General features: G+C 48.0%; 1 protein-coding gene across 1 annotated transcript; it reads left to right on the forward strand.

Annotated features, from left to right (window-relative positions):
• The first annotated feature begins 624 nt into the window (after positions 1–624).
• Positions 625–4102, forward strand: SDF2L1 (stromal cell derived factor 2 like 1). Its single transcript, XM_009092336.4, has 3 exons — positions 625–839; positions 1574–1770; positions 2957–4102. Exons 1-3 carry the CDS (start codon positions 671–673, stop codon positions 3233–3235), a joined length of 645 nt encoding a protein of 214 aa, XP_009090584.1. The 5' UTR covers positions 625–670; the 3' UTR covers positions 3236–4102.
• Positions 4103–14389: the final 10287 nt, after the last annotated feature.

The following is a 14389-nucleotide window of genomic DNA, read 5'->3' on the forward strand; positions in this document are numbered from 1 at the left end:
TGCAACTGCGGCTCCTCCAGGCTGGATCTGAACACTGCCCGTACCTAGGCTGTGACCTCTGAGCCGGTTTGTGTCTGACACTGCTCTCGCCGTCAGGACATTTGTCCTTCTCTGGCTCTAGTAATAACCGCACGGTCCTACCCACAGCACGTTTTCCGCCAAGGCCCTTTAACAACTCCTCAGCCTGACGTGGCTGTAATTGTTCATACAGCCCAGACCACGTTAGACGAGAGAGTAGCAGTGACAAACCTGGCCTCTCGTGCTACGTTCTCAGCAAGGGCAAACTGCAGAGTGGTATCAGCGCTGCCCCAGGGGTGCCCAGCAGCCGGAGGTGACACCGCTCCGGGCCCGGGGGCGAAGGCGCCCGGGGCGGCGGCAGCGCAGCCCCATGAGGGAGAGCGCCCGCAGTTCTCCTTCGCGTCCACACGCGGGAAGGGGGGGGGGGGGGGGGCCGCCACGCCGCACTCTCTGATTGGCCACGTCCCTCCTGGCCGGTTCGCCGTAGCCCTATGAGAGTGCGCGGCGGGGTTGGGGGGCGAGTGGGGATTGGCTGAGGGTGACGGTGGGCGGGGCGGTCGTTGGGCCCGCGCGGGGGAGCGGAAGCGGCGCGCTGAGGACTGAGGGGACTGAGGGGGCGGCGGGGCCGGCGGGGCCGGCCGGGTGCGGCGCGATGCGGGGCGGCCGCCGCCTCTTCCCGCTGCTGCTCCTGGCGCTGCTGCCTGGGCTGTGCCACGGCAAGGAGCCGGCGCCGGGCGCCGTGACTTGCGGCTCTGTGCTGAAACTGCTCAACACCCGCCACAGCGTACGGCTCCACTCGCACGAGGTCAAGTACGGCTCCGGTGAGCAGGGACTGGCCGAGGAACTGGAAAATGGCGGGGCACGGGCTGTGAGGGGCTGAGGAAGCGGCGGGGGACAGGTCGTGCCTGACAGAGAAATGGCGGGGGTGGGGAGGCAGCGAGGGTGGTGGGGAAGGTGGAGGAAGTTGGAGTGTCCCGATGTTCGTATCCTTGGTGCAGAGGGAAGCGGCAGGCCAGGGAAGGATGTGGTATAGGGGTGGGCTGGAGACACGGCAGGGATGGGGGGGATGCTGAGGCCTGTGGGACAGGAAGATGTGTCAGCTGCTTTGTGGGCCCTGGAGTCGGGATGTGGCAGGGGTGCTTTGCCCTCGTCTCTGAGGTAAACTCTGCTCATGTCACAGCCCTCAGCAGTGCCTTCCCAGTGTCTGTTCTGGCAACGAGGGTGTTGGTCTGTTGGGGAACACTAAGACCTTGATAGTATTTTTGATAAAGGTGGGATGGTGTGAACAGTACCTGTCATGCATCAGATTTTTTTTCTTGTGTTCACCATGAGCTTTGACAGTTTGCATCTGTTAACACATGCTGTGTTTCACTGCTTCCATCTGAAAGATGATTTGGTACCTGCATTCCTTTTGCAGGTAAATGGACTGTGGGAATAAACCATCTTGTAAACAAGAAGGGGTGACAACATTCAAGCAAATTTCTGTAGTTTTCTCATGTCTTTTTGAACTGGGGAAGCGGGATAAGTCTTGTGTCATTTAATTTTATTCAAACAGGAAGTGGGCAGCAGTCAGTGACAGGAGTTGAAGCCTCAGATGATGCCAACAGCTACTGGCGTATCCGTGGGAAGAGTGACAGCAGTTGCCAGCGTGGGACACCAGTGAAATGTGGGCAAGCCATACGACTCACGCATGTTAACACTGGGAAAAATCTGCACACTCATCATTTCCCATCACCACTCTCCAATAACCAAGTGAGTTGGTTTAAATCTTAAGCTTTTGTACAAGTAGTGCATGCTATTGACAATAGTCTCTCCAATGACTTGGGTTTTTGGAAAATCAGGCTTGAGTACCAGCTGCCAGAAGCAGTATGTCTGTGCATATCCATATTTGAGTATATTCTGCATCTTAAAATGATGTATTTCAGTTCTTGACAGAGGTAATATAGTATGTGGCAGCATTGGTATTTTACAGTACTTCTAACAAATCTGCTTTTTTTTTATTTTTCTGCACCGTTGCTGCTGGGAAGGCTGTTCTGAAATGCTTGGTGTTTTCTAGATGCAGGAGACTGAGTATCTCCCTCAACACTGTGAAGATTGCTCTAGAGCCAGGCAGCTAGTCATGTGTTATAATGTTAGGCATTCCTATGTCCATGTTCCTTGGGGATCCAGTCTATTAGTCTCAGCTGTCTTCTTGCTATTCCTGTTTCATTTCACTGTTCATATTTTTCTGTCCTCCTTCCACAGGAAAACTGAACTGCTCTTGCAATCATACTTAATTAGAATTTTGTACATATCTAGAAGAGTGTAATTTCTAACTGTAATTCAGCCCCAGAACAAATACTTCTCCAAGATGGAAAATGTCATGTAAATAATGCAGTTGTTGGAAGATTTTTGTTGTTAGTCATGTCAGTTTTCCATTAGGCTGTGTAGATGGGTTGTTACATTCAAACTTGGAAGCTCTGACTCTTTGTGGAAAAATATTTCTTTCACCATGAGTAAAGTGGCTGAAACAATAAGGTTGAGCTCTGTGTAGGGTGTTTCAATAATCTGAGTATTAAAAGAAGTGGAAAAATGACATTTCAAATTAATTGTCTAAGGGAAAGATGGACTCTGAAACCTTCCCCGAGTTTCATTTTTCAGTGTAGGCACTTCATATATTGTCATCAAGGTAAGAATGTTCAACTATCATTGTGGGGTTTTGTTTTGTTTGGAGTTTTTTCAGCACTTTTTGCTCAGATTACAGGTTGGAGTTTGTTGGCACTTTGTGTTCAGATTGTCTGGTAGAACCTTACTGCTTCTGGCTTCAGTAACTGTAGACAAAGCAATACAGCAGCACCCCGTCCTTGTCTTTGAACTCTGCTGAGTCTGTGGTTGATGTTTGTGTGTCCTGGAGGTGTTTGCTTACACTTTCACTTCAGGAAGCTTGTGTCTCTAACAGGAAGTAAGTGCCTTTGGGGATGATGGCGAAGGAGATGACCTGGATTTCTGGATTGTGCAGTGCAGTGGGACTTACTGGGAGCGGGAGGATGCCGTGCGCTTCAAGCACGTGGGGACCGAGGTGTTCCTGTCCATCACGGGGGAGCAGTACGGCCACCCCATTAGAGGCCAGCGGGAAGTTCATGGCATGCCTGCTGCCAACCACCACAACTATTGGAAAGCCATGGAGGGAGTCTTCATCAAACCCAGTCTGGACCCTGCAAAACATGATGAGCTCTGAATTGACACAGAATCCAAAATGCTTCGTTTGACTCCAGTGTTTGGAGATGCTAATCCTTGATCTCTTCTAAGTCCTGCCTTGCTTGAGTGACTGATTTTCTGTGTTACTGAAGGGCATTAGTTCATTCTAGGAATGCAGCACTTCTGTGAGGAATGGCTTCTGCCAGTTTCGGCCACTGACATTTATTTGGTGAAGTCCTTTCTGAATTTCCAAGCTTTATTGGTGAAACTAGTTCATACATCTGTTAGGTTTTGTTGTCATTTGTTTGCTTGTTACTTTTTCTCAAATTTGAAGGAAATGAAAAAATGAAAGTCATACTTTTCTCTAGTCTCAAGTACAATAAAACTTTGTATTTTGTAATCTTTTTCCAGCTATAATTAAATATTTAGAAACTGATTTCTACATCCTAGTGAAAGAATGTTACTGATGAGGAGATGGATTGAGTGTAGAAATGGAAAAATGGTTCTGAAATACAGTGTTTTTTAAATGACTTGCAGTCAGCTATTCAGTCTGAGTTTAAAAAAGGTATATACATTTGAAAATTGCATCCAATGTCTTATGAGAGTTTCATTTTGTATTGTATTGGAAGATTTGAAAATATTGTGTATGTTGGAGTAAGAAGACAAAACTTTAATAGTTTTACTTTGTCCAAGAAATACAGATGTTCTAGTAGCAGTGATACAGCTGATTGTCCATTGGTAAGGCTACTCTGCTCTATGAACAGGTGCAGAAAACTCCTGCTTGCTTAATTAATATTGGAATTTTACAGAGCTTCTTATGGTGTAAAGGAACAGTTAAATTTGGCTTACTTCTGTGTCACTCTACAAGATCAGTATGGTAATCCAGGTGAATAAATAGTGAGGCATACACCTGTGTGGGGTTTTTTATGTGTGAATCCAGAAGAGCAAAAAAAAATCTGAAGCAATGGTTTGGTCATGGATTTCTGACAGAGTGGTATGCACTGGAGTGCTAGCAAGGGATCTTCACTGAAAAAGTTAAGAATTTCTGTGTTCCTCTGTGAAAAGGAGTTAATTCTTCAGTGCATTTTTTACACAGTGTTGCTGGAAATACTTACTAAAATTTAAAATACCATGTATTTGTGATTTTGTCTGAAATTGAAAAGCTCACCAAATCAGTGAGAAAAGTCAGAACATTCAGGTGTTCTTGTTTCCATGTGTAAATAGTTTACTGATTATGGTGCTCATTAGTCAATCAGTTCAAGAAGCAGGGAACTGATTTACTGATTTACAGCTCCAGCTGGGAGCTGCAGTGTTGGTGTTGTGTTGAGAGGGTGCAGTAGGCAGTTGAGTTCAGCTGTACAAATCCAGCAGGCTGCTCTGTGCACCTCATGCAGGAGTGCTGCCCAGGCTGGCTCCAGGCTTTATTTAAGGATTTCCTGCCAGGGAAGATCTGTCCAAACCCTATGGAACAAGGAACCTCTGTAACAGCATTTCTGTGTACCTTGCTATTTTTCTTCAAAGGAAAAGGTAAGAATGTTTTTCTAGTAATTTTAGTTGCATATGTGTATTTAAGGATTGCAAGCATTTTGGAGATTAAGTAGACTGGCTGTTGCTGTTTTGTATTAGAAATAAACTTTCCTGTGATTAATATTTCAGGTTCACTGATACTCTTGACTAATTGGTATTGAGGTTATAGCTATAAAAGAATAACTATTTTAAAACAAAACAAACCTGCATAAACAAGCTTTTCCCTTATTAAGGAGAGCTTTTCTTTTGAAGGTGTTATATACATAAACACAAAAAATGTGATAGGATTTGACAGGAGGAAGAAATAGTTTGGGCAATGAGTTCTCAAAGTTATCTAAGAGCTAAAATGCTTTGTGCCTACACCAATGGGCTTAGTGTTTGTGCACCTGAATTGCCTGAGAAGGGGTCGAGCTGTGGGGCTCATCTTGGTCTGTGTGCCAGATACTATCCCCACCCAGTGATTGTGCCTGGATGTTTCTGTCCCTGGCAAGGGTGGTTTTCAGTCTTATTTATTATGCTTGAGTGGGATCTCACTGGACCTTTGGCTTTCTGTTTTGGATTTGAACCAAATTGGTTTGGTGAGGCTGCGAAAAAACTGACTTTTAGTCCTTATTGCTTACTTTCTTATGTTCTGTTTTGAAAAATATTTGTGCCTTTTGTTCCTAAAGAACAAGCTGCCACACACAAATATACCCATGAATGCCTTATTTAAAGACATGTTCAACAATATTCCTGTGAGCTGAGTTTCCTCCACTTCTGATTCTGACCAAAGTGTAAAAGTCATTAAGCCTTAATACTTCACTTGGGTGTGTGTCACAATAGTTGGGGGGGATTTTGTTTGGTTGGGATTTTTTTCCCCCAGTTTTTATCACTGTAAGTGGTGGTCTGAAGGAATCTCAGATAAGGCTGTTTGAAGTACATCGTACTTTGGAAGGGTCTAATATAGTACTTCAAGAACTATTGGTACCCCTAGCATGCTGAATTCTGGCTACAAAAGTCATGTTAATGTAGGAAGTGCAAAAATTATAGCAGTGAAAAAATGATGGCTTGTGCTCCTGTTCAAGTACTGAGATTTCAGAGTGTGATTCAGGCGTTTTTATTCACTTTGGCTGCTCATAATTCAACTTTTCAGTCCTTCCCCCATGGGTGAGGATTAGAGACTTGGAGAATCTGTTTTTGTATTGCTGTGTGGTGGTGTTTGTTTTCCAAATGATTTTACTGTCTGCCCAAAGCTGTTTGGCCTCTAGGGTAAAACATGAAATACTGAGAGATGTAGATATGAAAGTTGGGAATGCTGTTTTGTTTCTTTATTTTCCTTTATTTTAAAATGAGACATTTTATACCTTCTGTCAAAATTCTCTGTATGCTTCAAGGTTAAATGAAACCAGTTTATTTTGTCTTCTATTTGGGAGAATTATTTTCTGCTAGCAGAAAATAATTCTCCCAAATAAGAAAGAACAGGTGCTTTCCTGTTTCTTGCTTTTTTTACTACAAGAACTCTCTGAAAAGGTGCACCATTGTTGCTTTGTACTCCTCCTTTAAGAAACCAGAAAGGCTTTTGGGGAAAGAATTAGGAGGATCTGTATTTATAATTGTTCTCAGCAGGAGTAGTTGCTAGTCAGTCTTTGAAATCTGTCAAATAGTGCATTTTACACATATGTATATATCTAGTTCAATATGAAATGACAAAGAGTTCCTTAGATATGGTAATTTCTAGGCAAGTGTGTGCCTACAGATATTTTTACTCTATTTCTGGAAGCTCTTTAAAGCTCTGTACAACTGCTCTGCATATGAACGCTTGCCACACACTTTGACTTTTTTAGTCAGTGCTGGGTTTAGTTCTTCCAGGGTGCTGGAAGGGATGTGTTGCTCATTGAGTCTTCATTCTGAATGTTGAAGCTAAATATAAACCAGTGTTTGTATTTAAATGGTATAACCATAATTTAATTTATTGTGTTTAGGAATACTAATTGGGTATATCTGTTCTTATTAGGTTAAATTAGCATATCTTTTTAAAGAGGAAAAAAATACAGTCGAAACAAGCCTGTAACAATGACTCTTACTCAGCAGTATTTGTAAGCCTGTTCGTTTTGCTGAATCTTCTCTGTCTTCTGCCTGCCTTCCCCAGCACTGAAGCAGTAGCTGACACTGTAGATGCACCAAGTTTCACACCTGGCCTAGACAGAGGCTGAACTGTAGCAGTGTCTTCTTCCAGCAGCAGCATCCTGCTGGTGTCTGACTCCCTGCTTGGCATCCTTGCTGCCTCTTTGCTAAATTCCCTGCTGGCAGCTGAGAGCCTGTCAGAGATTCGTGTATGTAGGGTGTCTGATGCTAATGCCCCTCTTTCCTAGTTTTGAGTTTGCATCTGTGCCCTTTTGGTTTTGCAATTTTCTCTTTAAAAACATCTCCTGTAATCCAGCCCTGGGCCACCAATCAATTATCTTTGATAATTAATTGCTTCATAACTTGGCTCTTTCATCATCTGCCTTTCAGGAACTCATGTGTTTGGGGTTACAAGACAGCACTTGTGGTTGTGTCATTTAGCTTTTTAAGGAAGCAAGAAAAGAAGTTAAACAGGAATATTTGAAGCTAAGGAAGTGCTTTCCTCTTCACTGTGCTTGATTCTACCCTGTGGGGTAGGAAGCACAGGGGCATGGTTTTCTTCCTCAAGGAAGAATAAAACATTCAACCTTACCAACATGGAGTTACATAGGAAACACAAGGCAATTTGAACATTACCTTAGGGTTTATTATGCAGATCACAAACTAATAAACTTTAAGCATTTGAAAAACTTTAGGAAGCTAAAGGAGTAAGTATTTCATACCTCTTCCTTTTCCTTCCAGGGATATTCTAAGCATCTTACTGCTCCCATGTTTATAAATTCTTTGGTAGGGTGTGCAGTATTTACATATATTATTTTTTTTTTTTAATTTTCAGTGCAAAAGAGGGAAACCCAGCATTAGCTCCTTCTCATCTGTTTTCTGAATCAAACTTGCTGTAATTGCATAATGCGTGGAAATTGATTGAGACATGGTCAGCCAATTCCTCTGAGGACAGTACTGGTTTATTTTGGGTGTGTGTGAGCAAGGAGGGAATATAGTGAGCACCTTGAAAAGTAGACTTCAGCAGCTGCACTGTTCAATGCTTCTTTCTATTTAAATTACATAAAATTGAACTGATTATAAAAGCCTTTTTACTATATTTGGTATTGTGCTAATTCTAAATTAGCATAAAGTTCACAGTGAAATCCTGTGGTAGCTCTGAGACTGATTCAAGCTGCTGTTCTGTAAGGGATTCATCTGTCTCCTGTCCTTTGTGAAAATGGTGTCCTGCTTCATTGGGATAAGAAGTGTTAGAAGCTGTATGACATCTCAAGGGTCCCGAACCCTTTTGAAACACATTACAAATTAATCAGAACGTGTACAAGCTGTAAAGCGGTGTTATTACTTCCTATGTGCTTTTTTTAAATTGTAAAAATAACGTGTGGATGCTGACTTTGGCTGTGTGGAGGACTGTCGAGTTTTGGCTCAGATCTGTGGCTCTTCACTTGATCCTCGTGATGGTTATGTATTTATCCACCTTGGCTTTACTTTCTGAGTACTAATAATTAGTACAAGTGTGTGCTGTACTGAAAATCGAAGTAGGTGGGGTGAATCTAAGTGCAACTCAAACCACAGCTGAACATAATACGCAGTAGGTGCCCGATGTTATTTTTCTCCTGATGATGCCCTCGCAGCCCCATCTCTGCCTGCCCGGCCGCCGCAGCCTGGAAGGGTCGGGCTGACTTCAGCCGCCTTCCCGCGGCTGCCTGGCTTGGCCGGTGCCCGCAGACAGCCCCTACAAGAGAGTTCTCTTCTGTGCGCTTAAATGCTGGTGGCGACTCTATCCTGCCCAAGGAAAAGCCCTGTGGGTGAGCTGTATAAAAACTTGCGTGGGGTGGATGCGAGCAGGGCCGTTCTGAGGTGAGAGGGGCGGGCGCGTCTCGTTCTCTCGGTGCTGGAGCCGGGAGCCGCGGCCGCTAGTCAGCGCTGCTCCCCCGCCTTCCGCCAGCTCCCCGGCGCTGCCTGCCTGCGAGCCGTGTGCCTTTGGCAGCCCGGCGGGGATTCAGCAGCGCAGCTTTGATCGCCGCAGATTTATACTCTTCGGGGGGAAACAAATAACATCCGCTTCCCCCGCGTTACACTGCTAAGGCGATCAGCTGCTGCAAGACCGCCCGTGTGCGGCCGTGTCTCCTTAGGTGCGCCCTGCCAAGTCATGTATTACTCGGTTGTTAGAAGGGAAGTTTAAAACATTAGCGTAAGCTCTGAAGCGGTGCTTCAAGCGTTTCTGTTTACTATTTTTCTTTAGGATCGTTGAAGAGCGGCCAAGGATGAAGTCTGTTTGCTTACAGTATACATTTAAGGCAATTATCTGTATTGTAAAATGAAATACCGGTTTCTGCTCGGTGGGGGAAGAAAACGCACAAAAGGATCGCTCAAAAAGGAGCTCTCCTTGTCCTTCGTGTACAAAAACGCATTGCATTTCGCAAGATCTCGACAGTAAAAGCTAAAACGAAACTGTCTGTTCCTAGCTAGAATAGGCTGTACGTCAGTGGTAGTTACAGGAACACCTCTTATCCCTAACATAGCTCACCTGGCTCTCCTCGGCTCTTGCTGGACCGCTTCCCCTGGAGTAGATCCAGTGCCATCCGCCGAGGATTCCCCTTTGGCATGAGGATGAAAGCCGAGCTGTCATCTCTTACCGACACGGTATCGGTTTGCGAGCCGCTGCGAGACTTCTCCCAGCCATTCTGCGGGGATGCAGCTCCCGCTGGCTTCGTGGGTCACCCACATCGCGCCCTACCAGCCGTCCTCAGTGGGGACAGCAAGCGGCGGGTCCAGCTCCCCTTCCTACCAGCGCAGTTATTGCTGAGGGCTTTGTCCACGTGCCAAAATAACGTAATTTTTTTTTTCCTGTATGTCTGCCTGGCGGTGCAATTTGGGTTTCTCAGCATCCGCTGCCTGCCGATATTCTTTCATGTCTAGCGGAAAGATGCTCTTGCACAGGAGCCTTCAGGGATTGCGGGTACCAGAATTTGCGTGCCAGCCGCTGCTAACGGCGATCCTTGAGTGCTGGCAGGAGACCCTCATTCTTGTAGCGAAATTGTTCTCACGGCTCGCTCTACCCCTACCCCTCTGCTCTCTGCCGGGCACGATCGGCGTCTCTTTATTCAGCCTCGCCCGCCGCAGCGGGGCGTGGAGGGAGCGGGGAGGTCCCACGGTGTGCGCCGGCCCCAGCGGAGCCCCCGGCTGCGGGCAGAGCCCGGGCCCCGGCAGAGCTGGGCGCGGCGCGTCTCCCATGGAAGAGCTCCTCGCGGCTGGGCGCGGCAATGCTTGGCCGCAGGGCCGACGCCCAGGGACGGGACTGCGTTGGGCAGTGCCTGTGTCCGATGGGTCGGCGGAGAGGTCGATTCCTCCGCCGCCTTCAACCCGACTTTCTCTGGCCGGGCGGCACGTTTAAAGCCCAGTAGCTCAAGAGCGCAAAAGGCTGTAAAACCGAATCGTTGTGCCTTCTTGTGCCGAGAAAAAACAGTGGCTACTCAGTCAGTACCTGCCCGGGAGAGGGAGCTGATAGGCTCACGGGGGCCCTGAGTGCTTATCCTGCATCAAGGACCCCCGGAGGCCTTCGTGCTTTTAGGGGTGTTCTAATCGTGCTTTTATACGGCTTGTGAGAGAGCTTCCGGCCCAGACCGGCTGCTGACGCTGAGACAAACACGCCGTAATGCATTCTCAGCAGTTCCCATCCTAGTACAAACCCATCTAGCTCGGTAACTGGCTTCGGCGGGCACACGGAAAGTGATGTGGGAAAATAATCGCATAGGCACTTGTTTAATCACCTGTCTACTCCGCTTGTATCGTCCCTGCTTGTTCAAAACGGGAAGGGTCATGACGCCTGCCAGCAATATCTTACACTGGGCTGGCGTTGAGTGTGCTTGTGACTCCATTGCCGAAGTAAAAAAAATATAGAGCTCTTATAGCATTAAACCTGTGTGGGTGAAACAGACCTCGAGAAGTGCAGAATGCGAAGCTTCTCCTGAAATTGCACCCAAGGGAGCACCATCTGCTCTCTCTTGCAAATATTATACTTTTGAACACATTACCTCTGCCTTTGCTGGGTGAGGATGTGCAGATGATTACTGTCGAGCTGCAGGCAATTTTCTATAAAGCTGCACAGCAAAACATTTTTATGTTGTGCTGCGTTTCCTCAGCAATACAAACCCACGGTGAGATTGGCTCTCAGTCGAGCTTAGAGACTTCAGTCTCAAGGGCAAAATAGTTTAAAATGTTAAAATATTTGTCTCTCTCTCTATGTGCACTGTTTTCCCTCATGATATGGGCGGCTGTTTATTGTGAGCAATTAACTGAAATCTTGCTTAAGAAATCCCAGCAGCCTCGGAGCCCCTCGGTCTTGGCTCTGGGGGAAATAGTGCTTCGTGACGCCCCTTAGGAAAACTGCCATTCCCAGGGCTAAAGCCGGGAGCCGGAGAACAGGAGGGATGCTGCTCGGTAAAGGGCGGGGAGGGGCGATCCGACCGGCGGGAACACATTCGGTCTTTAAGGGGTAAATTCGCGGTTGGGAGGGCACAACTTCCCTTCTCCCTACTCAAAAAGGTAGGGGTACTTGTGATTTTTTTGGAAGCGGCAGCTGGAGTTGAAGGGACACCGCCCTCCGGGAGAGCAGGAGTGGGTGGCAGAGAAAAGCCTGAGATCGCTCCCAAGACTGGAAATTTGACATAGAAGCTTTTTTCGGCTTCCTCCCCAGCGACACCCGAAAGCCGAGCCTGGGAGCTAGTGAACCCTGCAACTCTTGTTCTGCCGGGACGGGGAGGTGGGGTCCCTAATGTGGGGAATATCAGAGCAAAGTGAATGTGCGTGTCAGTGACGGAGAACGAGGGTTTCCGAGCCCGGCGGTGCCCAGAAGAGTAGGGGCGGGGGCTGCGAGGGGCAGGGCGCAGGCGTGGAGCGGACGTACAATGGGAGCTGGCCGGGGGAGGGTGGTTCAGCATCTTCAGCACGAACCTGCTGCCGGGGCGGCTCCTGCTCTGCCCACAGCACGCTCCTGGTTGGGATCCCCCGGCGGAGCTCCGGCAGCGGAGCTTGCGCCGGCTGCGTGCCAGGGCACTGGCCCCACCGGGGAGGAGATGCTGCGCGGGACGGCGCTGGGAAGGCTGGTGCTGAGTGGGATGCTACATTAAAAGATGCTTTGAAGGGAAGATAGTAATAAATGCCGAATGTCGCTTTTCTTTCCAACCTGCTTTCTGTGCTCTTCTGCATAGAAAAGTTGCCCGGTCTAGATTGTTGTTGTCAGAAAACCACCTTAACACTAGATCATATTTTCTTATATCTGGTGCCTTAAGAAACCGAAGGAAAAATGTTGTTCAGTCTGAGACACTATGGTTTATACTGAAAGAATTCCTTAGTACTTAACCTAAAATAAAATTCCATCTTCATAAAGTGTTAGCTAAAGTTCAGGGATCTTTTGGAATGAATAGGTAGAGCTATGCTTAAGGTACTGAGCTGGAACTGATGAGCAGTACTCGGTTTGTAGCTGCAGAACTGAGTGATCCCAAAAACGTGTTGATGCTTCTTCGTCCCATCTGGAAGAGAAAATTATAGGTTTTCTTTGCCTTGTCTGTGAGCAGTGCTCTGGATTCTGCGGCACGTGCCCAAGAACCCGGGAGGGAGAGTGGGTGACATGCCCAGGTGAATCCCTGCCCTCCCCAGTATCCTTCTCCCGCAGCCGCCCAGAGCGGCGGAAGATCACACGCTGCCTGTCTGCTGCGGGCTGCTCGGAGCAGGTTAAAATGGCGACGGCCATCCTGTCCCTCGAAGGCAGGGACTTCTGTCTGTCCCTGTCCGGCTGTCCAGGGGGTGTGGGAGTACCTGGGCACGGCCGCTACCGCCCGGCTGAGGGAGGCTGGGCGTTCTGCCGGGAGCCAGACCCTCTTTGGCCTGGGGTACTGTGCCCCCTGCTTCTTCTCCGCCCGGTGTTTCACTGCCCGGACTAACTGGCTGCAGGTGGGAGACTCTCACTCACTTCTTTGAGGGAAATGCGGTGCAGGGAGCCCTGTGTTACAAGCGCCCCGGAGGACCCGGGAGGTGCTTTCCCGACGGCACAGTCGGAGCAGCAGCAGGCTCCCGCCAGGCTGGTCTCCAGGGCATTTATGTGCATCAGTGGATTTAAATTGAATAGAGAAGAGCCAGGGAAGGATGTCGGGCAGAGGTATTTTGGGCAGAGATGATCGGAAATGTGTGACTGAATAGCCTGAGTAATACTTACTCTTGCTGTGTCGTCCCCCCTCCCCCTCTAAATTTATGTTTGTGTGCCCCCAAGTTAATAAAAAAAATTCAAGACGTCTATGTCGAGGAGTGGTTTTAGCGAGTGTCCCCTTTGCCCCCGCTCTGAGTCTGTCCTCCCCGTCTCTGCTAGCACTGGCGGACGTGACTTTTCGCGTCAGCCCTTCACGGAGGGGAAGGCAGTGGCTTCAAGCACACCTTCCCCGACGGAAGGGGGGCCGCCCTGTGCCTCCCCATGTCACGGAGTGGGGGGGAAGATCCTCTGGCTCGAAGCCTTCCTTTTGGTCAGAGCCCGCGGACAAAGCGGCAGGACCGACTATCAGCGGGGTCCTCTCATGAGTCGCCAGCCAGGGACCCTCGGAACCCCCAAACGATGGCTCTGTCGGGATCTGTCGGCCTTGGCCGAGCACCGAGAATGAGCCCCCGGCACCGAAACCCTTTCTCCCTGCCGGCGGCAGCGCGTCTAGGGCTGCCCGTGCCGCTCGCCGCCCGCACGGGTGCTCGCCGCGCCGTCGGGGCAGCGGGCGCGGAGAGGAGCCCGGGGAGCCGCTGCGTAGCCGGGCGGGGAAAGCAGGCTGGGGCTTTACTCCACCCACTGTAGTGCCGAGACCCATTCATTCAGGTAGTACAGGCTTTGAAGAAGACCCCTTACCCTACTGTCTTCCATAATATAGAGTGCAAGTGGAAAACAGTTCGTCTTCACTTTTCCCGATTTAAGTATTATCCAGATTCTTCTCCTGCCTATAATTAATTTTTTTTTTTTTTTTTTTTTTGTGTGTGTGTGTGGTTGCGTGTGTGAGAGAGAGAGAGATTTTGAAGGCTAGGGAGGAGATTGGTCGTTGTTTAAGTTTTCTTCCTGTAAAAATTTACGTTTCTGTAAGCTTGTCTGTGCGTGAGCATGGAAATGAGGGGGAGAAGGGATCTGATCAGAGAATTCAGACGTTCAACCAAAACCGCTCTTTCACTTGCTCCAAACACTGCTATAAATGTCCTAAGTTAATCACTTGGTGTTTGGGGGTAGGCAGCGAGAAATCCTTGGCTTTGCTCCTTCTTGGTGTCTGCAACAGCTTGCACATGCAGATGACCTCCTTACTTCTCTAGGGTTGGTGAGAGACGCCCTTTTCCTTTAGAATGGGAAGGTTTTTATTTTCTCCTTCTCTCAGAACACAGCCTCCCTTTCGTTTGAACTTTTCAAAATAATTTAGAGATGTGTAAAGGTGTATTCACTGTGAAAAAAAAACCAAGTAACAGAATCTTGTGCTGGAGGGCTGTGTAAACTCAGACACCATCATCCAAGCCTTCTTCTGAAATATGACAGGAATTCACAGTG

The sequence above is a fragment of the Serinus canaria genome, chromosome 15, assembly GCF_022539315.1.
Source record: "Serinus canaria isolate serCan28SL12 chromosome 15, serCan2020, whole genome shotgun sequence".
Lineage (NCBI taxonomy): Eukaryota > Metazoa > Chordata > Aves > Passeriformes > Fringillidae > Serinus > Serinus canaria.